The 26,164-nt window shown below is 41.5% G+C and overlaps 1 protein-coding gene and 1 long non-coding RNA gene across 5 annotated transcripts in view; one reads left to right on the top strand and one right to left on the bottom strand.

Moving 5' to 3' along the window:
• LOC148889995 (uncharacterized) overlaps positions 1 to 22,614 on the top strand; it is a 35,630-nt gene extending 13,016 nt beyond the window's left edge. For 3 of the 4 annotated variants that reach the window (XR_016116760.1, XR_016116758.1, XR_016116761.1), the window contains 2 exons: positions 1,735 to 1,916; positions 2,227 to 2,361. This is a non-coding gene — a long non-coding RNA (uncharacterized LOC148889995). Of the gene's footprint in view, positions 1 to 1,734; positions 1,917 to 2,226; positions 2,362 to 17,320 lie in introns of those variants that run through there. The other variant, XR_016116759.1, reaches the window with a different exon arrangement.
• On the bottom strand, positions 446 to 25,691 carry quob (quattro b). Its single transcript, XM_089011304.1, is given in 23 exon segments — positions 446 to 1,890; positions 2,220 to 2,453; positions 2,729 to 2,845; positions 3,392 to 3,569; positions 3,961 to 4,131; positions 5,271 to 5,495; positions 6,334 to 6,423; positions 7,043 to 7,292; positions 7,369 to 8,291; positions 8,387 to 8,584; positions 9,112 to 9,228; positions 9,300 to 9,438; positions 9,628 to 9,776; positions 9,860 to 9,958; positions 10,238 to 10,354; positions 10,439 to 10,525; positions 11,022 to 11,115; positions 12,024 to 12,144; positions 12,297 to 12,494; positions 13,519 to 14,065; positions 14,067 to 15,026; positions 15,199 to 15,396; positions 25,316 to 25,691. Coding segments are annotated over 23 exon segments (5,439 nt in total). The 5' UTR covers positions 25,319 to 25,691; the 3' UTR covers positions 446 to 1,666.
• Positions 25,692 to 26,164: the final 473 nt, after the last annotated feature.

Genomic DNA, 26,164 nt, shown 5'->3' with positions numbered 1-26,164 from the left:
ACTCGTTAAGAGACAATGAGACACATGCGCCTTTCTGCGATGAGGCACTCGAGGGCTGATTCGTAGTAACACATGAGTGTTACATCACACAAACAGTGAAGCCAAAGCCAGGCTTGTGTCCAAAGCCGCACAGTGGAAATGATTTCAGAGCTTTGCCAACGAAGCCTTTGGCAAGTAATTTGTATCTTTTTTTTTCTTTCCCCCTTCGATGAATTATTTAGAAAACAGCCACAAGGGAAGATGAATCAGACTGAAGTAAATTATTATGTTTTATCTCGTCGTGACAAAAACAGTGGCCATGTGTCAGCACAATTTGTTTTGACTGCGGTTGTCCGTTTAATGTGATTATCGCTGTGGAGGTGTTCGATCCAATAAATTATGTATAGTACAAAATAAGTGTACCTTCTCACTAAAGGAAGAAATAAAAGGAAACCCAAACTAATCATTCAAAGGTTGAGTTATGTACATTTGATTTATTATTAGAAAAACATGAGGTGCAAATAAAAACAGTAAAAAAAAGTATTGTCAAACAGAAACATTTCAACATCAGTAACATTAGTGATGATAAGTCATGTGCTTCCATGAAGCTGGATACATATGTACAAAATATTGATACAATAAGACAACAATACGTCTTTATAATTGTACCCTCAAAGTGTCATTTTTCAAGACACATACGGCGATTCATGTCTGTATCAATTTTTATTATTTAACAGGATTCTTCAATGGTTATTTAATTTGCCTTTACATTGGTTCACTTCAATCAAGCTGTGTACTAACAGAATGATGGAGAATAAGAAGTTATCATATTTAGAAGTTATAAAAGTTTCATACTGTTATATGCTTAGTCAACATGTGTGACTCGAATACGTAATTGAAGCACAGACAACCTGAGGTCAAACTGAGGTCAACATCCACGGCTTGTTAAACTGATCTCATCAAGGAGATCTGGTCTCGGACAGATTTTAGGACTTGGGGAACTCCTTTATCACCGGTGTAATTTAAGACTTGAAACTCCTTCACAGGAAGAGCTCATTACAAATTTAGGTTACAAATTTATCAGTTCATGATAGAGACAAAGTTTTATTGCTTACAGCTGTTCGCGCTTAGAACTCCCAGGAGCGTGGTATTCCAATCAAGAAAACTATGTTTTACTAACGTATCACTTACATTTGCATATACTCTCAATAAATAGCTTGGCAGAGGGCTGCAGAATTCAGACATCTGTCATGAATGGCTGCGTCTCCTGCCGGCAGTAAAAGACAATCTTTCCAGGTTCGAGTCTTTGTCCACGGTGTCCGATCGAACATCTCTGACACAGATCGATTCTAAAAGTGTGATTAGAGGTTAGAAAACTAACCTATACAATATTATACAGAGTGATTGATTGCATTATCTCCTGCTACAAATAACCACAGCCCTCTTGGGTACACTCTATCTGCAGGTGGGGAAAAATGGACAAAGATAATCAGAATAACAAACAGAAAACGTTATCTAGACTGATGTCCTAGCGCACACTTTTACCGTACCTCGTGTGAGAGTTCAAACCTCGGTGGACTTGCCAACTTTGGAGTTCTGTGACAAAGAGTTTTTATTGCAAACGTAAAAACATAAAACGAAGCTCGGTTGCAGACAAAATGAAGAAAGATTATTGGACAATGTCATTTCAGTGCTGCACCTTAGCAGACAACAGATTCTTGGTCTGAAGTGAAACTTCTGCTTGGTTTTCTTCAGAAGCTCCAGTTGGAATGCATCCCACCTCCTCTTTGATGGTGGCGGAGGTACAGACTGAAGATGCATCCTCAGCTTCCCTTTCCAGCGCAGAGCGATAACTGTGAGCGCAGCTGCTGAGGCCGCTGACACTTTCTCCTGAAGACTCCGAGCTGTCCACTGCACAGAGACAACACCAAGTCAGGGTAGGATAAAAGGATGAAGTGATCAATATCAGTAACTTTTAAATGGTAAATGCTGCGTTGATAATGAAATGAACCCTTTCGAGGCCCGCAGTAGCTACAGTGGACAGCTAATTGTGTTTGTCAGGTTGCAGCGTGCTTGAAAGTTTTCAAGTGGGAAATCATGATACGCATTCCATAGCAGTTGACTTTGAAAGACAAAACCTTAAACACTTCACGGTCCAAATATTTGGAGCACATTGTACATTTGGATTCATCATCTGGATGGTTTCAATTGACAATTACACAATAAGTTGTGACTCGCACTTTGTAGATCGAGGTCGTCCTCCTCAAGAACCCCCGCCGGTGATACGTATCCTTCCAAGCCACTTATTATCGCCTTCTGCTTTGGCCCACCGAAATACGCTGTCGGAGACATAGAGCCCAGTCCTGAGGAAGAGGAGGAGGATGAAGTTCTCCGTGAACTTGACGATTTGGTTTGGGATCCAGGGTGAGCGTTGTGTGGTCCATACGGTCCGACGTTGGGCAGCACCTTGTTTTCTAAGTAGGGCAGAAAAAACAAAACAAAGAAACAAAAAGACAATTAGATTTGATCATAACAGAATATATATTTTTATATAATCCATCCATCCATCCATCCATCCATCCATTTCCTATACAGCTGATCTGTTCACCAGACAAACACAGGGGTCACATAACAATAAAAGCATTGCATTCACATTTATGTTAACTTTAGAATGTCCAATAAAATAATGGGCATTATTTTGAAATAATCGAAGATATGTGACACAATAGCAAATATAGTATGTGTGTACCTCTTCCCATCAGCCCAGAGTCAACAGCTCTGTCACTGATAGCTGCCTCACTAGGTTGGATATCCATGAAGGGTTTGTTTCCAATTCCCATAAAGACTCTCTCTTGCATACGGATCTCTTAACAGACACATATACATGCACAAGCACAAAAATAAATAAATAAATAAATAAATAAATAGCTAACTAATTAACCAACTAGCCAACTAACTAGCCAACTAACGAGCTAACTAACCAACTAACTAACTAATGAGCTAGTTAGCTAGCTACCTATCCAATTAACTAACTAACGAAAGCATGTTTTTGTTTTATAATTAGGTGTAATACAATGCATGTATGTGCGTGCCTGTGTGTGTGTGTCTGATATTAGCATCAATTTAAATTTTACAGTATATTCATTGATTGAAGACTTAAACAAAACATGAAAGACAAAAACATATTTTTTGTGTGTTTTAAAAATATGTAATGTATATCTTTTATAGCACTAAGCAACAAAATGGAAGATTTTTTTCATATAATTTTAACCCTGGAATTTATTTAGCTTGTTTGCAACCATCATGAATAAAACATCTGTTACATTATCAATCACAATATTTTTATCATTTATAAAATATTCTGGATGGTAACTTTTTCAAAAGCCATGATGCATTTTAGAATGTGTGTTACCTCGGTTGTGTAGTGCCTGATCCCAGAGGATCCGTTCCAGGTCCTTGGTCCAAGCTTCTTTCACTTCCCGGCTAAATGCTTGAAGTGTATATGTGTCTTGGGTTTTCCGTTTTCGGAACCAAATCTCAAAGCAAAGGCCGCTGTCGCCAGTGTTTTGGGTCATGCCAACGTCTGACGTCTGAATACAAACACCAGGATCATTAGTATGAATTATCTGGGGTGGCTCAGTTTCGTCACTACACTAGACCTGCAGTTTGCCATTAGGCCCGTGTGTCACAATAACAGTAATATGCGTGTGTGGCACGTAGTGAACATGGCGTTCTAGGATATTGGTCATGTCTCACCATGTCTCAAACTCAAGTTCAGAAAAAAGTTTTGTTATTGCGGCAAGCACGTGAAGGCAAGCACATACACACAGACCACCTCAGTCCACTAACCTGTTGCATAAGAGGAAGTGAAGGCAACCAGGCAACACATATAATGTGCAGTTATGTGCATATTCTGGCATCTGTTAGTAAAATTCCATGACTTCATATTGCTAGAAAAAAAAAATCAGTGAAAGTGTGTACCTTGAATGACTGCTTGTAGACGTACGTATCGTTCCCCACATCTGTCTTCCTGGTTTTGCTAAAGAGGATGAGTTCTTGAAAGAGGAAAATATGACGGGAACATTTTTTCTTCCTGAATGTGACAGAGAACTCATCCTGACGAATTAACTGTCCTTGCTCCTTGAGATTAACCTGCAGGGGATATACAAAGAATAATGCCAAACCTCACTGGGGATGGAATTCTCTTATTTTTGCATATTCTGTAACACAAGCCATTCATTCACAAAACAGATGGAATATTTCCGCTGAAAAATAACTTTAGATGGGAATTGACATTGACTGCTCAGGGCACAGCACCTTAAATTCCACAGAGCAGACGGAAGAAAGTTTTGCAATCTCAACTTGATGCAATTTGGCCCATCCCAGATGATCGAGGATTGATCATGATCCTGCCTAAGCCTCCTCTCATCCTTATCAGTCATTTCCATAATTTATCGTGAACACCTCTACAATATTTCTAAAAGTTTACAAAATTTCCAAATTTTTAATGCAACAAACATGCTCAAATTTTACTCAGAATAACTTATTTTATACACCCCGTATGAACAATATTGGCCATGTTGTAGATTTGTCACAATAATTGTCGGCAATGATTCACCAATATACATATGTCACAGTACATTTCTATAAATCTCTACAAATGTTTTACATTTTCAAGTAATCACTTTTTGAATCGTCCTAATAATCAGCTCGGGTAAGATATTTTTGGGAAAGGTCCGAGTTAATCAAATGGTCCTTCGTGGATACCTGATGTCTACTGACCCTGCTCTGATTTGTCCACAAATATGAAGTGGCTGACAACCATTCCAGTGTGTACACTGTCTCTTGCCCAAAGTCTTTTGGGATAATCTCGTAGGACAGGTCCGAATCAAACAATTGGTCCTTCAAGGCTACCTGATGTCTACTGATACTAGCCACACCCTGCTCTGATTTGTCCACAAACGTAAAGTAGCTGACAACCGTTCCAGGGTGTCCGCCGTCTCTCGCCCTGTTGGTCTCTCGCCCACAGTCTTTTGGCGAAATCTTGGTGTGCTCTGATCAAAAACAAACTGTTCGGCCAAAGTTGACGTCTCTGAGAATGTGTCTTAACTTCAGTTGGTGATGACAAATTGCTCTTCTTGATCTGATAAACAAGTTGGGACTGAACCATCAACAAAATGACAGAATTCTCCTTCGATCAATAATTAAATATTGCACCCAAGGACTTTCCCAGTTGCCGATGAACACAAAATTATTAATATATATATATTTAACAATTGTGTCGTCCTCACGTCACATTGGCGGATGGCGTCCATGGCCAGTAGATTGTTTCCATGTCTGAGCTGGAAGTGTACTACCTCCAAGGCAGCTTTGAGTTCAGCCATCTCTCTGACTTGTCCGGGTGCACATTCCCTCATCATGTCTTGTAGCAGTAGGCTGTACTTACTGATCCGCTGCACTGGTTTCAATAAGTAGGACCACAGATCCATTTTGTCCCTGAGATTCAGCTGCTTTTGCTGGTAGGGAAAGGACACAGGAGAGAGGTGTCAAAGAAGAGGTGTCTAACAATGTGCCGATGTTATCTATTAAGTTATCTCTTGCTGCAGCAAAACATGAGGTGGATTTGTTCAAATTTACATTGACACGGTCTAAAACGCAAGATTATCATTCAGGTTGCTACAATATTGTGCAAATATCTTTCTCTGTGTGGTCTAGTACTATAATGTAGACTCGTTCATTGCCACAGAGAATTAGTTTTTGCCTTGACAATTAAGACAATAACATTTGATCGTCCAAGTCGATATATTTTTTTGTTTGTTTGTTTCTGTATTTTAAATGTTTCTATTTTGGACTTCTGTTCCTTCAGTAGGAATGGTTGTTGCTCTATGTGCACCCTGTGATTAGCTGGCAACAGGTTCAGGGTCTCCCCTTCCGACGGCCTGAAGACAGACGGGATAAGCTCCGGCATATGCGAGGTCTTCATAAGGATATGCGGTTCAGAAAATGGATGTATGGATATTTTTGGAATGCACACCTGCCTGACCTTCCTAAAGCCCTACATTTGGATCTGTAACAAAGCCAGTTTAGCAGCAACCAATGAAAAATACCCTGAGATAATAAACCTCTGTGAAGAGTTATTTTTATTTATTAAATTTTTTGGGGCTGACGAACAAAAATAACATTTGAAGAATAGCTGACCACCAATCCTGCTTGATTGATGTGCTTTCATGATAACACAAGCCCATAAGCTAAAACATGTGCATCATGACCCCTTTAAATAACACACTTCAAGTAAACCATTTGTATCTCACTCCCTTTAAAGAAAGATTGAATTCAGAGCAAAATACTATTCACCTTGAAGAAAGCCTTTCCATGATTGATGAGAAGACTATCAGACTGCGGTTTGTTTTTGCTGTACAGGGCATACAAAGCAAAGTTTTCTCTCTAAAAGGGGACGAGAGAACAAAATGCCATTAGATAAAAGCATTATCACGCACCCAGTGTGTCATGATGACAAGTTTCATAGTGTACTTTAAAACAGCGGTCGCCAACCCCTGTGTGGTTGGTGCCGGGCTGTACGAAGACTAAATAAAATATGTTACTTCCGTATCATTCATTTTGGAATCTACACAATATTTAACTCATTCACTGCTATTCGTCAATTTATTCGGAAATTGAAAATATGACATTAAGCGCGATTCCCGAATTTGTTTGGGTTTTGATTTTTGTTGTTTGGGTACAGATAAAGCACTGGCCATGGCCTCTGGCAATATTTTTTCCCTTCCACAAGGGGGCAGCATTTCCCTTTTTCATGTTAGGGCTTTGTTCCAGATTCAGGTGTTGTTAAAGCGCTATGTTAAAGGTCATATTATTTTATTTTATTGTATTGCCAGAAAAGACGTTCCCTGAACACATTGTCTGACATTAAACGGGCTAGTGGGGCAAAAAAGGTTGGGGACCGCTGCTCTAGAACATTCCACAATATGTAAAACTTAACAATTGCTGTTCCAAATAGCAAATCACTGCGATGGTGTGAAAGAAAATGAATGATTGTGTCACCTACATGTCGTAGGAAGCAGCGTCCCACCCAAAAGGGTTCGTTCATGCAGTTTTGAAGCTCACTCAAGAAATGATGCCGATGGAAGTCATGCAGTTTTTCCAGGTTACCAAAAACGCTCCCCTTCTGACCCCGGAGGTCCTGCGGAACGTCATTCCTTTCCAACTCGGGGAAGTAGTGCTCCCGAACATAGCCCAGAGCTTTTACGTATTCCCTCTCTGTGGACAGAAGCTCCTCCATGATCTTACGCAGTTTCCTGAAACAAAGCATGATTCAAGTTTCCTGAAAAGGACCTTGCGATTCTTTCATGGGAGGAACGGAGCGTTACTTACAAAACATTGTTTCCATTGTTTTCCATCGACGTGAAAAATGACTCATTTGACTCTTCGGGGCTTTGGGTTGAAGCTGAATCTTCTTTGGTGGGACTTTCCTTGTTGTCATTATTTGATTTGATGCTCAGACTCTCAAATTGGGATGAAGGCCGGTTTTGGACTGCCTCAGACTTTTGTGTCAGTAGTACCTTATTCCCCTGATAGATCGACTCTTTTACATTAAAAAGTGAAACATCAATTGCAAATGGTGTCCAAGTGGTTATACGCGATCCCTCACTCAGGGACCGACCCAAGATTCGAGGCTGTGAAATGTCTGCGTCCCCTTGAACTAAAGCCATTTTCCTCAGGTCAGCCTCACTGTGGTGCCCTCTTGGTTTCCATTTTGTGTCGAGATCAAAGTGGACATTTTGTGCTACAGTTGCTTCTCCATTTTTTTGTGGTCGAAGCTCCAAAGCTGGAGGTTCTCTATTTTCATTTTCTTTCAAGAATGCAGCTGTGGTGGTTTCACTTCCAGAGATGTAAGCTCCATCTTTTTGAGAGGTTGGTTGTAGGGTCAAAGACAATTCAGCCTCCCTCATTTCAGTCCTCTTCTCCATTCCTCCACTTTCCCCACGAGTGCTTACAGCCGGGGTCTGTTGGTTTTGCTTCTTATCTTTGCATGCCTTCTTCTTCTGCATCTTCTCAAGACGCTGTCTGACTTCTTGGCAACGCACCCAAGCCACATTCCACACGCTCATCGCCCCGCAGGAACCTGATCTTAAAGAACAGGCTTTAGATTTCAAGGCCTGGAAATGCCGGGTGGAGAATTCATCACCTAATCTCTCTTCATACATCTGCAGTGTGCTGAGAGTGGCCTGAGCTAAGTAACACCCATGCTCTACCTGCTCCAAAAAATGGCTGCATTCCTTGGCCAAAGCTGATGCCTACAGAGAGAGAGAAAAAAACAAATGCAACCTTTAGGTTCGCTCCTGTCAGTCAAACTGGGAGAGGAGCATGAAATCAAGCTAGCAAATCGAACCTGATCACAGAAGCGATGCACGGTGACAAGCGTGTTTTGGTCTTTGTGCATCTGCTCTGCACGTGACATGAAGTCATCTACGTTGCACTTGAAAGTGCTGAGAAGAGTCTGAAAAACATCTGCCGCTGGACTGGATGCATTTGAACCCACATTTTTTTCAGCCTCAGTCACGAGAGTCAAGGCATGTTGTTGTTTTTCCTGGAGGAAAAAAAGTGTTTATTTATTTATTTATTTATTTTCATGGAAAACTTTATTTTTATTGTTGTTTTTATTTTTAGTTTTAGCTTTATGTTTATTTATTTACTTATTTATCTATTTGTATTTATATTTAGATGTATATTTACAATTGTATTTTTATTTATTTGTTTATTTAATAATTTATTTTTATACGTTCATTTAAAATAATATTATTTATTTATTTATTTATTTATTTATTTATTTTTTTTATCTAAAATTGTATTTTTTTTAGCTTTATATTTATGTATTTGTTTATATTTAATTTTTATTTATTTTTATTTTTTTCAATATATATTTACTTTTTTATATTAGTTTTTTAATTATTTTGTATTCACTTATTTTATTATTACATTTTTATTAATTTATTTCTTTATTTCACCCTCCAACTATTTATTTATTTATTTATTTATTTGACATTTCAACAACTCAACAGAAACAGTTTGCCCTCGATGAGTCAATTTGAGTTTGCTTGTAAAGGACATCCGTACCTTTGCCTGTAGAAGGAACGCATCAAACTGCTGCGTCACGTCTTCAGTGTACAAGTTATCTTTTTGGTCAAAGTCCTTCAGTCTGCGTTCACCTTCTTCACTGAACCACACAGCCAACTGCAAAGCGCACAGCACAAAATGATTGGATGATATCACTGATGTTTCACCACACACTGCCAAACACGTACCTCTTTGATTTTTGCATCCATGTCCCTGAGCGTGAAAAGAAGCTCCAGTTGCTGAAGCGACTCATTTGATCTCATCACCAGGACGTGGAGCTTCTCCTCCACCTGGTTGTACAGATGTGTCACTGACTCCAGAGCATCTCTGCAAACCACAGAGATTCATTGTTTGGGTCAAAACCAAAAGGGGAGACATCATGGTACAGGGAAAGGCTAGTTGAATGTAATTGAAAGAAAACACAAGTGAAATAACAGGAAAGCAACAATCCAACCCAAACCAAAAACTTGTCTTGACAGTTTCCGTTAATGACTTTGTGGACAATATATGTGGTACCTATAATCTTCAGATTGTGGAAAGCGGAACTCTTCCCTCCTCATCCTGGCCAGCACCGCCCCACCTTCTCGCTGCAGCATCACCAATCGAGTGTCCTCCAGCACCTTCTTCATCAAATCTTTCTGTTCCTGAATGCATTTGCCTACTTCCTGAAACGGTAAAAACACTTGCTGTGGACACAATTGCAAAAGAAACTGTCCGCATTCAGTTTAACAGAATTTGTTTTTTAAACCTGGGCTGTGTCCATGACGTGGCCTTCATGGACTTGAGTAATCGCCCTCTGTAACAAACTGTCTGCCTCTTGCAGGTCCGTTATGAAAGAAACCAGTCTCTGAAATGGAATGGAATGAAACTTTAGTGGAGCACGCTGTCACACGGCATCTGTCTGAAGCAAACACAGGCCATCCGGCTACTCATGTTGTTCTAGGAGGCTACCATGTGCCTGCCAGCACCGTGTTGCTGACTCCTGTCTGAAAATGTGTCTTTAAATGTTTTTTTTAAGCGCACATTTGTGTCATGTACACTCTCGTCTCGTGGAATCCAAGTCTTAGTCATTTTTAGAACATCTCAGTATGATAAAGTTGAGGTTGGTCCGATTATTGCACGTTACCTGATGGAACTGCAGCCAATCCGTATGGCTGTAGGTGAAGGTTCCTCCCAGTTCTGAGGTCAGCTGGGAAACGTCCACTGTTTTGTTGAGGGCTTTCATAGACGTCACCAAGTCCATCTAGCAGACAACGGCAACGTTTTGGGGGGGGGGGGGGATGGGCACAGGAATCTGTATTCTGCAACTGACTTGAACGTCTCTTACCTGCAGACCAGGCTGCTTTTCAGGGCGTGTGCATGAGTCTTTATCCACCAGCATTATGATACTGTGGACGGCATGAAGTGCTTGTTCCTGTTGTAAACAAATTTGGTTTATGACTTTGCCTTACAACTTTTTATCCACTCATTTTTCAAGTGTGCCACAATCTCTTCTGAGCCTATCTGAAATGGGGATGTCGCCCCCTAGAGTATACCTGGCAAAACATGCATCCATTCGTTTCCTTCAACCTTGACTTCTTAACAAGGTGCCACGAGAAACGATCCACAATCACTTGATTGGTTTGGTATTTTCTTGCAAATATTGTGTGTTTTTTTTAATCTATCCATTCCGCAAAGTTGAATGACATGAGCTAATCAAACGCATGTCCACAGGATGACAGGAGATACAATTAACCTGTGTATCCACAGAACAATGTCTTATGTTTTATCGCAACAGATTCCACACATGTAAATTGTATGTAAATTGGTCAGTACATTTATATGAGATCATGTGGATACTGTATTTATTTAAGTGACATTTTGATCTTCCACTTTTTGTGTCTTATCTCTCCTATTGTTGTTATTTGAACCTGTGCCATGAGCAGAGCTTTGTAGAGATGAGGCGGAGGAGCCTTCTTCCTGGCATCGATGACCAAAGTCATTCCCAGTTCTTGAACATCTTTCCTAAGAAAACAATGACTCACGTTAGGGCACATCCAAACACGTCCTCTTCATCACAGGGGTCTTTGTGAGAGAGCGGCTTCCCACCAAATCGGTAATTATCTTTCATCACATCATCTCGCTCCGTCTCAGACATCCTCACATGGTCATGTTTTCACACGCCCATCATAATGGCCTGGACGGTCTTGGGGGAGTTGAGCCTATGTCAGGTCTCTGTGCTAATTCTAGCAGGGTGTGCATACCAGACAGTTGGCCGCCGGCCTGGCTACAGTACATATTTATGAGCTGTGTCTCCACAGAAGAGAAGGATGCTATCACATTAGTTCAATTGGTTCTTGAGCTTCAATAACAATGTGAGTGTCACTCTCAACATAAAAAGTGTTGAAGTCGAGAGTAAGTGTTAGCGGGAGGTCAACAAAGGCCAACTATCGCTAGGTTGTTTGGTATAATGCATAGTGTGTTCAGTTTTAAGTGAGTGTACTCAAGGCACATAGTTGGGATGCACTGACTGGCTTTGAAATCGTTGGATTACTACTGCTCTCTGGTGGTCGCAACAATTATTACACCATCAGCCCATTGGTGTTTCCCCAAAACCGTACATGCCTACAAACCACTACAGTTCAATTTACATGTCACTTTGAATAGTAAGCATACAGCAACTATTTAGATTCACAAAACGTGAGAGTTTAAAGTTCTCGCTTCAGTGTGCCTATATTTTTGGACCAGTAGAGGTCACTACACTCCAACAGGACTGAGAAATCAAGCTAACAATGTCCGCCGATTTAGCTTAGCATGGAGTTTCTGTTCTACTTTGCCAAGAAAGGAATATTCATTGTCAATGTCTGCCCTTTTATTGACAAAAATAGTACTCTGATTCAATTTTGTTCAAATGTTCATTCTGCCTGGAGCACCTGGGAATGGAGTGAAGGTAGAGAAGTAACTCGCAGATATTCTGTGCGGATAATGGAGGTGAGGTCCACTCGTTCTCACAGTGAACTTCCACCACTGCCCGACCAGTCTTGTCCCGGCTTCCTGCGGATGAGCAAATAAAAATATCATGAATGTATAGGAAGGTACCAACATAAACTCTCCAGAAGGGTAATTGAAGAGTTTAATGTTGGGCCTTCATAAAATGGTGTCTGCCTTTTATGAGAACCTATTTACTTCTCAGGAACTAAAAGTACCTGGTAAACAAATGACAGAGAGTTCAAGCAAACCACGGATGCTTTGGTGAATGGACTTTAGACATGGAGGAGGCGTCAGGAGCAAACAGCTGCCAGATGGAACCTGAGAGGAGTATTTGTCTTCTGTCTTTGAGTTTGGGAGTCTCAGGTGCGCTCCATCTGTCGTGGAGAGACTTTCACTTCCGCCTGGCTGGGAATCTGTCAGTAAACATGAACGTGTATCGTGAAGAAGCCACCACACAAGGAGTAAACCCACAATTTGACAAATATCCAACACCCCATCCATACATTTTTTTTGTTCAGGGTCAGAGGTTAAAACTGCCAATTACACTGCAATTGTGAATGGGTAATATACTCCTAATTTTACTGTTACTCTTACTAGTATGACTAATCCTCTATTACCACCATCCATCCATCTGTCTGTCCCTTTTCCCCATTAGTACTGTGGACAATCGGAAATCTATCCCAGCTGACTCGGAAATTAGAATGTGCTTACAGGCAAACATTCACATGCAGACCTACGGACAGTAAATAATCTTTTATGACCCTAACCTGCATGTTTTTGGAATGTAGTAGGATATCTGGTGTATCCGGAACGAATCCACAAAAGCCCGAGGGAGAACGTGTAAACTCCATACCGGAAGACCACGACCACTACTCGTAATATTTGGACAAGGACAAGGACTTGATTCCATGTGAGCCACTATACGATCAACTTGTGCACGTTTACACAGTCACATCAAAAGCGATGTGTGTGCAATGGCCCAGTCACTAAACCAGCCTTTGATTCCAAAAATCTTAATTGCTCTCTCCTCTGAGCCTACAAAGGCTTGCCGGTGCTTTCTGCCTTTTCTGCTTTAATCACCCGTGACATGCATATCTCCGGTCAAGATCTGGACATGCATCCTCTAAACGTGCAAAGGATCATATGCCACTGAGAGCACAGGACCCAGAATCAGAAAACCTGTAATGGTCCCACAATGGGGAAATTTGCTTTGATGTCTATCTGCACAATGGATTGCATTGTATCAATATATCACAACTTCCCCATTTAAATGGGATGTCATTTTTTATGGGATGCCATTTTTTATCATCAATTATGGTAGTGTGTATGCTAGCAAAATTACAAGAGTCTTCTGTTCTAGGGGTTTTCTAGTGTTTTGAAATGCGACACAATTAATGGCAACATTTAAAATTAGGACATTTGTTTTTTAGTTCTCACCTTTCTGGTTGAATTTCAGCTTTTCCAATGTTTGGATCGTCTCATCTGGCAGTTCAGCTTTCGTGCTCTGCATCATGCTGCTAACTGTCTCAGGGCAAATATCACTGTGGCTCCTGTTATTGTGTTTGTAGAAAAGTGGACTCCCTTTCGGAGTGTCGGATACACTTGATAGAGACCTAATCTTAGATTTGTGCTTGGCCGATGATTTCATAACATCGACTTTCTGGTGTGGCTTCTTGTCCAGATCATCACGTGATTCTAAGAGCAATCCATGTCGCTCCACATGCTCAGATTGAGAAAGAGGTTTGCTCTGTATTTTAGGACTGTAACTTGAGCCGGGAGTTGATGTCAAAATAACGGGGGATTCCTTTAGATTGGACTCTAATTCAGGGCTTGTCAGAAACTTTTTGTGAGCGCAGCCAAAAATGTGTGCTGTTTGCTCACAGCAGTATTGGCTGAAGTCATGGCCTGACAAGGGCGTATTACAGTGGTTACAAAACTGTCCACGTTCATCGTTTTCTTCCAGATCTTCACAAAGGCCGACCTCTTTCCAGTGCCGAAAGGTAGTCAACGCTCCCTTTTTCAAAAGGCACTGGGTTTCGGATCGCCGCTAGGTATGAGTCCCGGTATCTGCACTTGATGTCTTGCTCTGAGGAGTCTTCCCCCAGCTTCTCTTGGCTGCATGGTAGACAACGGTCCTCTGGGTACTGAAGGGTGCGGCCGCAGAAAACGCTCCTCGGCAGCTGCATCAGTGTCGCCGGCGGTCTGACAGGTTTGACCACCAAGACTGAATTGGATGGATTTGAATGTTTTGTGACAAACCCCTTCCCTTTTGGGACATCCACCAAGTCCACATAATCACCTTCAATTTCTGGATAGTTGCGGCTGTCCCAGGTGTTTGGGGACACCCACCCAACAGGTTTGCTTTGAGATTTAGAATAGGATCTGGGGATCCTTTGATAATGTTCTAATCTGACAAGTCTGGTAGAACTATCCAGGGGTCTTAGGGATGCAGACATCCGATCTTTTAACGGCACGACCCGAGCCCCAAGCGGCAGAGTGGATACGCCGTAAGTACATGGAACTGACATATGCTTTGGTTCTGGAGGCACATCCTGGTAAGTGGTTATCACCTTTGGTTTGTCCAAAAACTCCGGGATGGCCACTTCCGCCCATGGCAACTTGATTACTCCTTGGTCAGTGCAAAGTAAGCAACGAGAAAGAGGAGTCCCGTGACGTCCGTCGTTGATATCCTTCAACCAGTTTTCAGTGAAGATGCACGGGTAGGAAGTCTCTGGTATTAGGGTCTCCTCCACTTCCCGGCATCCGGCTTCCAGAAGAGTTTTGAGGACGATACGGGCTGCCTGATCAGCAAAAGGTTCCACCTGTAGATAAAAGTCTCCAGGACGCAGCAGCAAGGGGTTCACGGATGCTAACTGGACTACAGTTTTGTCATGGAGGCAGAGAGGCCAGCCTTCACAGCGGAAAACCACATCTGAATATCCAGCCTGAAAATACAGAAGCAGATTTTTATGTTTTCCTTTGCTACTGTGACATTCCCGAAGAGCGTCTCCATCTGGTTTTTCATGAACATAGAAACTTGGAATCATATTTTTATCTCCACAAAGCTTTGAGTTTGTTGTGTTAGAAACACCCAATACATAAATATGCGTTACTTACACATGCAGCCTGCTGTACACTTTCCAGCAGATGTTTGGAAGGGATAAGGAAATCCAGTAAGCACTGCAAAGCATCGCCGCGGTAACGTTCCTCGATGGTACGGAAGAGTTGGCTGAGGACGATGGGCGCCGTGGCCTCAAAAGGTGGGAAGAGGGCCGAAAGGGCACTCTGGATGGATGAGTCCAGAGATTCTGGGTTCTGCATAACCACAACAACAAAAATGATTGAGTTCGATAACCGTCTCCATTTTAAGAAAATGTCATGAATGGAGCTTGGTCCAGTTTGCTTCATTTCCATTGGCTGATGTCCAGTTTAGGGTGCAGCCTCACTGGTAACAGCTTTAGTTTCCTGTTACCCCAAAGAGGGTATGCTATACCGGTATAAACACCCCAAAAAGACCCCAGAAATGAATATGCTGTGTCCCCCAACATGTGAAACTGGAGCAATCACACCAAAATGACCTTATTCCAAGTCAATGTATGTAAAAACAAAATGAGACTAATCAATAACATTTTTAACTGTATCTGGAGTGAATTAATTTTACATGTGTTTGCACGTTGTTTCTGGTCTTATTTCATTTTCAAAAAAAAAGAACCAGAACCAGCTGGACATTTGTGAAAGTGATACAAAACACACAGCCGTCCCTTAACAAATGCCTTCAATGACCTTGATGTAATTAAAATCATCAATTTAATGTGCTTGCAATTTTTTTCAAATTTAAACATTTAGTCTGCTCGAAGCACGGGAGGGATGAGCAAATTCCACACATAAATGCTTGAATCAATATTTAATAATTCGAGGACAGAACTTTGTGCTGGGCACATTGTAACTTGGGCCAGTTTTGGATTGGATTGGATTGGATTAGCCTTTATTAGTCTCGCAGTGGAGAAATTTACAATTCACAGCAGCAAAGTGATGAAAGTAAGAGGAAAGGAAAGAAAGAAGTAGAAAAACAAATACAGGAGCTGCTGGAAAGGCAACCACTCTCGCGGCGCCATCTTGAGGTCAAAACAACACCAACAAAAATCTAATAATGTGACACAACACAAAAGACACAGACAGTCATTCAATCTGAAGCACTTTCTGCACCCTCTTTGTTGTATGAAGCAGTTCTAGATGAAAGAGGAGAGGATCAGTGTCCCTTTCACTGGTGGATCAGGGACGTCATGGTGGAATGTGCACGTCTACTACAAGCTAAATGTTGAAAGCAAACACAAATCTGTCGCGTCCATTGACGAAAAGCGATTGTCCCACATCTCTTGTCCTACGTAAATCCACTTCAATTCCAAGCCGCGACAGTTCCACATACGCATCGGCGCTCCGTTCTTCTCATTGCGGGCTCCTCAAGCCATGCATCCATCCAGCCATGCATCCATCCAGCCGCGTCCATGGGTTGCCAAGAGAACTGGAATTTAATTTATTTGAGGTTATTGATTTTTTAAGTGTTTTATGTTTCCATATAACCTTGACATTTCTTCTTTTTTTCTTCAAAAAGAAGTAATAAAAATACTGTATGTTCTCAAAGATCGCTTCCGGTTCAGGTCACGTGTGGCGGAAGACTAGAGAAAGACACCTTGCGATCGAGTCGAATCAATACCATTCCGCTCGACTTTATTTTAGATTCATTTTGCTTTAACAAGCTGCACATGGTAGGTTATATCCTGCTTCTCTGTTCAATGCCTTGTCAAACGGATTATTTATTGTCGATGTAGAAATGAACGATTATGGATATCGTTTCGATCGCAGTAGATACGCACGCCGACGAATAAAGTGATGTGTCATTCTGCCAATTCGGGCTCATTCTGAATTGGAACATTTTGTGTACAGCATCTCGTTTCCCCTCCATTTTCTGTTTTAATTCCATCTTGTTTAGAACACCTTGCGATGCAACCAAAGTAAAAGTTGAGTTTGAAAAATTTAGCTCATCCTCTATTCACCGCGATTTTCTGTATAAAACTGCGCGAACGGCTATCGAGTTGTTTTCGTCTCAATATGTGGGACGCAGGCAGATACAACGATTGCCTTTTTAACCATTTTCCAGATTTAATGTCAGGGTTAATAAAAATTCAACATTGGTACATCTTTCAGCATCTTAACTCTGCATGTTTTTTTTTCTATTCAGAGTATTGGTTCACAGTGGCCTGCTGTGTTACTCTTCCTGGCGTGGAAAGGAACCTGTTTACGGCCGTTCCTCATTTAGGCTGACGGCCACACAAGGACCAGGGCCTGACCCAATGTAAACACAGCGCAGCGACTTTAAAGATCTCACACTGGTTGGGCCGGGACCGATGCTGGTGCGACCACGTTGCACGTTCGTGATATACCGGGAACTGAGGTCATTGCTGTTTTTCATTGAGTGTTTCGGGAAAGTATTCGGTTTTGCCCCACTCCGCTCGGTATTTTGTCAAATTAATATCATTTGATCAGTCAGGATTTAGTAACTCTTGTAGACAAAGTTTACTAAGTCGAAAAGAATGTTTCCTTTTTTTGTGCGCACATCTGTAACAATATATTATCTAAAGGAGAACAAAATAGCTGCGAGTCTGGCTCTTGAACTTTAATGGATCACAGCTGTTTGAGAATCGACTGCGCGCATGTGTGCCTGATGTCACAGCTATTAAAACATAGAGCCGGGAAAGTGGTTTAAGATATTTTATTTCCCATTCTGGAGATTTCAATTCCTTCAAAGTTTGATTCGGTAGCATCAGTCTTCATGTAGCCTTGTCAATAATGATTCACACAGACATCCGTGTGCAAATGACACTTTTTTGTTTAGTTGAGCCCCAAATATGTTCAGTATGGAAATGTCAAAACAAAGCTTCAATGTGGGTCAAGTTCGTGTTCAAACAAAAGTGTTTATAACCTGATATTTTGCAGCCTGGGTGGACCTTTGTGGGTGGTTCGGCGGATGATATTCACGTGATTAAGTGAGCATCACTGGAGAGATTTACGATGTGTTAGTTTTTCTTTTAGAACCAGATCACACGTTCCGGGCAGCCAAGGGAGTAAATAGCTTTGTTTTGTTTGAAATTCACAGTGAAGAAAAAGACGAGAACTTACCGTTTCCCCTACTGACAGACTATGTGTGTGGCACAGTCATGACAATGTGTATGAATATTTAAGCTAATTTATGGTATTTTGTCGGTTATCCTTTCTTGGTTATTACTGTTATTATTATTGATTAATTATTTTATTTATTTGTTACTTACCGACATTCTCAGTATAATATATTCAACTCGCCTTAAGTTTATTTATAGTAGATTTACACCATTGGTGTCAAAGTTAAGGCCTGCGGGCCAAGTCTGCCCCTCCACATCATTTTATTCGGCCCGCGTTAGCAAATCAAGCATGTCAAGTGCCATGGTGCTTGCTTAAGTCTGAACCAAAATTTCAAATTGTTGTCTGTAAACCATAATAACGGTCATTTTTCTTGTCTTGATATTTGAAAACTAGTCATTCATTAATTTGTCGTGCATACTGTATGTCATTTGTGGAGGAAATGAAACATTCAAATGGCTTCCCCAAATTCATAACAGACCTCTAGAGGAAACCATAACTACAACGTGGCCCGCGGCAAAAAATGAATTTGACACCCCTGCTTTACAGTGATTTGATTAGATCAATTCTATCATATGGGATATTTTGCATTTTTCATCACATTTTATTTCCGTGACATTTATGCGTATTTATTTATCGACCTCACTCCTATACATGTTCTTATTGACCTGCAGTCATTTCCTTGTTGAATGTATGTTCTTGCTAATCACTCTTCGACACGATCACATCAACATTGTGTTTTACGTATCAAGTTATCCCAGCATTCGGAACAACACACACCGTGGTCGAAAAACTCAGAATGTCGCTCTTAGGCATTTCCCTTCTTTGGGTTATGAGGCAAAATATAGTGGCCGCTTCTCACAGTTTCACTCCCACAAACAGTCCGTGTGCTACGTTCCACAGGATTTCTATCCCAGCCTTTATCTTGTTTGCCTGGAGAGCAAGGATTGGCCCGTCGATGACCACATTCCACAGCTGCCTCCTTTTCGGCCCACTATTGCCGACGTTGCATGTGATTTAGCTCGGAAAAGGGATATTGGGTCTGCAGCAAAGATCATTGTGGATCCTGATTTAACATGCTGGAGCGGCCAATTATTTGCAATGAAGGGTCCGGGCCGGCTCTCTTTGTCTTGTTTGCTATTTAAGAAAACCCCTCACCCCGGGGGCTATCGCGCTCTTTGTTTCTTCATATTGCCTCTGGCTTTGGGTCAAACAAGCAGATTTAAGCCCCACTATAAACATGTAGTCAAGCGCTATATAGCAGTCCCTTTTCTACCATTAGTCACGAAGGAGGTAAAAGGTTAAAGGAGGCAAACGGGCTGTGCTTTGATTGCAGAGATTAACTCAATGGACTCAAACTCTTGTGACTCATAATGTATTTGCCTGATGTCATCACTATCCCAACTCCGCCCCAGAAAGAAAAAAAGTCTGTCAAGAAAGTGACCTTCCAGGCTAATGTTAGCTCACAACACAAACGTTGACTGGCTGTGTTGTAAGTCTGCATGCATGGACAAGCTCATACATTCAAAGGTCATATATGAAAACACAAGCAACTCAGCCATGGCGACAGACCGTGAGTGTGGCAACAAAGTGCTGATGGCGTGTGGCGCCTGGGCATGTTTGCTAAACAGAAAGGAACTTGGAGGTGTCCAAAATGGAGTCAGAGGGTCAACAGTTTTTTTTTTTTTTTTACTACCTGGTGTGCCACCACTTCAAGCAAATTGAAATTACAGTAAAGTCTCGTTATATCGATATCGGATATATCGATAGTCCCGGTTATATCGATACTATTTCTATGCACGCACAGAGAAAATTACATGCAAACAGGGTCGGATATATCGATAGTCCCGGTTATATTGATATTTTTTCGGACTCCCTTGAATATCGATATAACGAGACTTTACTGTACTTCTTTCCAGGGTCCCTTTTCAACTCTTTAACGACCCTTTGATTAATCATGATACAGGTGCAGTAGTATGCAGTACGACAGATAGAGGTGCAGTAGTATATAGTCAGTACATGACAACAACTCCACTCGGAAAGTTGTTGTTGTTGTTTTTTTTTTTTTAATCCAACTTTATCCATAATTGTTCTCGTTGACATGGGCCTCCGACATACTTTAATATGAATGTCGGGCCGCCCGTCGGAGCGCGGTACGGACGTGGAGAGGGCAACCGGTAGAACTTTTTTGCTTTGGCGTCCTCCTGAGTCCGAGTGTGTGTCTTGGGTGACTTCTCCGTTAGCAGGGAGAGCAATTTTTGGACAGCTCGCATGCGTGGGAAGCCGTGCGTATTTGGGTCAGCAGAAAGCGTGTGCGCCGACACAGTAATAAAGATTGATAATACGAAATATAAAATGATTAAAATGGCACTAAAAGTTATAAGATTTATAAATGAACTGTCAACATTTTGGTATATAGTAGTATTCAGTAGAAAACATTGCTTAAAAAAACAGATTGACATCGTATACTATCCTGTCGTATAAACCTCGCGTCAGCCATTTTGAATGCATTTCGATTTACAACCTTTTGACTGGTCGGAACTCGGATGTTACCTGTGTGTGTATAACTACTTAGCTCCTTCATTTGAACCCAGGTATTCCAAAGTTGGTTTCCTTCCAAGTCACCTTAAATAAATAAATGTAGCGAGGAGAATGTATCATAATTGTTTTCGTTTTTATTATGGCGAGGCAAGATAAATTCTTTAATTCATGAAATTGGAATAGTTTGTTCCCTGTAGTGAAGCATCCATTGCTCTTGCTCGCTACGATGGAGAAAGGACTCATTATTCATCTGTGAATTATGTTGATAACCACATTGGTATTGATGCCATTGCATATATGACATGAAGTGTATTAAGATGTTCCTTTAGGGATTTGATTTAGACGCACTGGCGACAAATTTTCATGTGATTTTTTTTTTTTTTTTTTTTTTGTGTATCTGTCTTGCAAATAAAGTGAACGGTTTTGGAACAGTCATGGGAATGAATTGATAAAAAAAAGAAAAAAAAAACACTAGAACCCAGAATTGCGTTTTGATGTATTGCAGTCCAAATACAGCAGTAATAATCGTGTCCGATATATCATGTCACCCGAGCCCGCCTTCATATGTTCATATAAACATGTAACAGGGAACCTACATGCCGTTCGGCCTCCTCCACTATTGCCTTCCCCGAGTGAAAGGGAGTCACAGTTGTCGTTATGGGTGATCCTTTCTTATTAACATCAGCAGACAGACACTCCATTCAGAGATGACATCTTAAGCCCTTTTGGTTGATAAAAAACCCATCTGAGCCTAAGTGCCTGCATTACTTCGGTGCCCCAGCTGTCAAAAAGCAAGCAAATTCCTTTCTTTGTTTCAGTGATGGTTCTGATTATCATTTGTTTATTTTCTACTCGTGGTGCAGTTTGTAACACGAAATGGCTGCCAGATTCAAACGCATGCGCCCACGTGGATGAGTTTACGTTTGAATTCACAAAACGCAGACCGACTGACTTTAAAATTTGACAATAGCGGTTTTCTGCACTCTTTTACTGTATTTCATTTTGCATTTTATCATGCTGTAGGACACCAGTGTCTAACAAAAGGCCCGGAGGCCAGATCTGGCCCGTCACCTCATTTTATATAGCCCGCGAAAGAATATCATGTGAGTCAACTTGCATTATCTGGACCAAAATGTGAAACTGTCATGCATTGTAAATAACGTTGAGATTTTGCAATTTATTTATTTTGGGATATTACCATATTTTCCGGTGTAAAAGGCGCACCAAGAGTATAGGTATTTTCAAACCTTTCCATATATAAGGTGCACCGGACTATAAGGTGCACCTTAAGTGAATGGAGAAAAAAATCCAAATATAATATAGAAATATATACAATTTCTCCAAATATACAGCACACCACATCATCAGGAGCTACAATAGAGGCTGGGGTTACGCACCACTTCTATGGGGCGAAATGGAGTCAGTGGCTGCTGACAGTAGTTGCGAGACCTGTTGTGGCTCAATACTTTACATATAAGGCACCCCTGCGTATAAGACGCAGGGTCAAAGAAAAGCAGGGCACCTTGTACACCGGAAAATACGGTATGTACTCTACATACACGAAAAATTACACCCACACTGGGTAAATTCTAAACTAAAAACATACCTAGCAAAGCCGACTGAGTCCGAGCGTGTGTGTTGGGTGACTTCTCTGTTAGCAGGGAGAGTGATTTTTGGACAGCTCGCATGCGTGGGAAACCGTGCCTATTTGGGTCAGCAGAAAGCGTGTTCGCCGACACAGTAATAAAGATCGGTAATACGAAATATAAAATGGCACTAAAAGTTATAAGATTTATAAATGAACTATCAACATTTTGGTATATAATAGTATTCAACAGAAAACGTTGCTTAAAAAAACAGATTGACATCGTATAATATCCTGTCGTACAAACCTCGCGTCAGCCATTTTGAATGCTTTTCGATTTACGACCGTTTGACTTATGACCGTTCAGTACAGTACAGACCGTACAGTAGAGGCTGGGGTTACGACCGGCTTTTGGATGCGCCTTATACACCGCAAAATACGGTATGTATTCTACATACACGAAGAATTACACCCACACTGGGTACATTCTAAACTAAAAACATACCTAGCAAAGCCTACTCAAACATAGAAGCTGAATTGGTCCAGTCTGGCTAATCCAACGGCATGAAATATGTTTGTCTTGAACTAGCAAAAAAAGGATTACACAATTCATTGGCTGGGCCAACGTGTACTGTAATCTTATTTGTTTTAAAACAAACTTTAAACATTGAGGGAAGGCGAACCACTCCGAGAACTCTCGTCTCAACATATGCGGTACTGTACTCCATCGGCTATTCACTCAGCAATGCGTCTGTTTTGAAAACACTGCACGGCACTTGACCCACTTTTTGTGAAGCCGAGACAATAAACACGGTCAAACGATTGCCCAGAGTTCGGAAATGTTTGTTTTTCAGACTGAACATTAATTTCAAAAACGTCTGTTCATTCAGTTACATCAAGTACTGTCCATTTGCCGCTAATTCCAAGCAGATGTTTTCATGGATTGGCAGCAGGAATTTGGCAATAATCAAAATGAGCTAGGAAGTATAATTTTGCTTCCAGGGGGAACTGCAATAATTTAAAGTGAAGAAGTGACGACGAGTTCTTGGCAAAGAAACAAGCTACTGACGGCCTTCAATCGGCCGCTCACAAAGACGAACATTGTCAGAGAAGGCGTAGGAAGGAATAGCTATCTGGCTGGCTGGCTAGCTATTAGCTATCTATTGGCTTTTTCGCTAGCTTTCTATCTATTTGTCTTGCTATTCTATTTGAGTTACTTCCGGATTCAGTGAGTGCTGGCGCGTGTGGCTGCCGCTGCTCACCCACAGAAGAAATTATCTTGTAACTGTAAAGTGACCTTGAGAGTTTTTAAAGGCGCTTAAAAATGAAATGTATTATTATTATTATTGTTATTATTTTGTCCAGCCACCCCATTTCAAGCTCAGATAACTTCCAGACCCATATAAAATTTCCCCATTGCGGGACGAATAAAGGTATTCTGATTCTGATTCTGATAACTTAGGAATGAACACTTTTTCTGATGAAAGAAGAGACTGTCAACTTTCTGACGCTGCAATGAATGTTGATGTAGTCCTAAAACTCAATATTCTGTGAGTCCTGCAATTTGAGTGAAAATGACAAAAACCCTGGCACTGGAATGGACACGTTTCTGCACATCGACGGGCAGTGAATGAGTTAATTTTCTGTAGTCAACCTTAGATTAGGTTTCAGTTTTGGATGTCCCTCTGTGCTCTCCCCTAAAATAATGACACTCTGTCTAAAAACATGCACACTTTTGATTTGTACTTTGCAGCATATTTTTAAAAAGGAGGAGTTTGCTCCTCGGCGGTATGAACTGTTGAACTGCAAAGCTGCAGAAGCGTTCATACCCCCGCATCCCTCCTCCTCATCCACTCATGAAAGAATTTGGCCCGTCCGCATGAATCGAAGCCTTTAAAAAAAAAAATGTGAAGGACTTGAAGAAGCTTAACAACAGAGCCTGTGCGGCAACCTCTGTCAGTGTTCTCACACTTCAGCGGCTCGAGATGCTTCGGGCTGCTGATGGGAACCAGCCAACTCTTCTCGGAACAACAAAAACTTTTTTGATCACCTTTTTGGCTGACATTCAATTTTTAGATAGTTTTGTAGTCCATGGGTGTGTTTTATTTTGATTTTTTTTTCGAGTTGAAATCAAACATAAAAAAACAAATGCAATCTGTCCGATATGGTGGGGAGAGGTTCAATTGGGATTGTTCGTACAACAGCCTGCTTAGGCAAAATAGGATTAGTAATACTGATGAGGGGCAAGTGGGGCAATCAGGCCAGTCGTTAGTCAGAACAATCAGTGGAGCTGCAGGGAGTAGTCCTCTGCTCCCACCAACCTGAGAGCAGGGACCTATCATAGCAGAGTCCGGCACCGCCGCATCGGGACAGTAGGGATATACAGTAAAGTCTCGTTATATCGATATTCAAGGGACTCCGAAAAAATATCGATATAACCGGGACTATCGATATATCCGACCCTGTTTGCATGTAATTTTCTCCGTGCGTGCATAGAAATAGTATCGATATAACCGGGACTATCGATATATCCGATATCGATATAACGAGACTTTACTGTAGTATCGATATAACCGGGACTATCGATATATCCGATATCGATATAACGAGACTTTACTGTATATAGGGCCGAAACTACCAGTAAGACTTTAGTATGCTGACGAAGCATCTTGGATAAGAAGCGAAACGTCCGACACCTTCAAAGAAGTACAGATGACGGCTGACGAAACCTTTTCATCGATGGATCACTCCTGTACGACTGAGAGCTTACACAGACGAATCTGTCTTGAGTTGCAAAGCCACTTGACAAAGACAAAAGAGCCTAACATGCCCACGTTTCAACACTCATGCGCTCTCCGACTAGGTCAGTGGAGCAGTGGAGTTCTTCCAATGGACTCGAACAATGACCCACAAAGACAAATAATATGCGTTTACCATCTTCACTGAAGTTTCAGGCAGCAACTTTGGTCAGAATCCTCCGCAGAGACAATCCCGGGGATCTGCGCTGAGAGACGAGCCATGTTTGGAGGAGCCGCAGACGGACGGGGTTGTCATCTCTGTGCGTACATCCCCGCGACAGTCCTGATGGAAGACCGATAAAGTCCCTCATCGAATTTAGAGGACTTGCCGTGCGAGGACGAAAAGCAAGTTGTCACGCAAGTCTCCTTGTTCACCGCAAGTCTCTAATGTTCTCAGAGTGTTTGGAGCAAGCTGGGGGTGAACTGGGGAGAGCGAACGAGAGAGAGGGAAGGCAAAGAAAGATTGTTCAAGAGGGGGAGGAGAGAAGCTTTCCCTTTTGGAGGAAATCCCCCTGGAGGCTTTTCAGGTTCTCTCTTTCTCTCTCTCTCTCTCTCTGTTTCTCTCTCTGACTGTCTTTCTCTGTCTCTCACTGTCTTTGTCTCTGTCTCTCTCTTTCTTTGTCACTCTGTCTCGTTCTCTCTGTCTATGTCTCTCTCTCTGTCTGTCTCTCACTTTGTCTTTTTCTTTCCTTCTCTGTCTCTCTGTCTGTCTCTCTTTGTCTCATTGTATCTGTCTTTTTTCTCTGTCCCTGTCTGTCTGTCTCTCTATCTCTATCTTTGTCTCTCTCTCTCGCTCTTTGTCTGTGTCTCTCTTTCTGTCTTTCTCGATGGCTCTCTCTTTGTCTGTCCCTCTCTTTGTCTGTCCCTTTCTCTCTCTCTCTCTCTCTCTCTCTCTCTCTCTCTCTCTCTCTCTCTCTCTCTCTCTCTCTCTCTCTCTCTCTCTCTCTCTCTCTTTCACTCTGTCGCTCTCTCTTTCTCTGTCTCT

Source organism: Hippocampus bargibanti, linkage group LG12, assembly GCF_051943395.1.
Source record: "Hippocampus bargibanti isolate YZ-2025 linkage group LG12, ASM5194339v1, whole genome shotgun sequence".
NCBI lineage: Eukaryota > Metazoa > Chordata > Actinopteri > Syngnathiformes > Syngnathidae > Hippocampus > Hippocampus bargibanti.
Note: the sequence above shows the minus strand (reverse complement) of the source record. Positions and strands in the feature narration are given on the sequence as shown.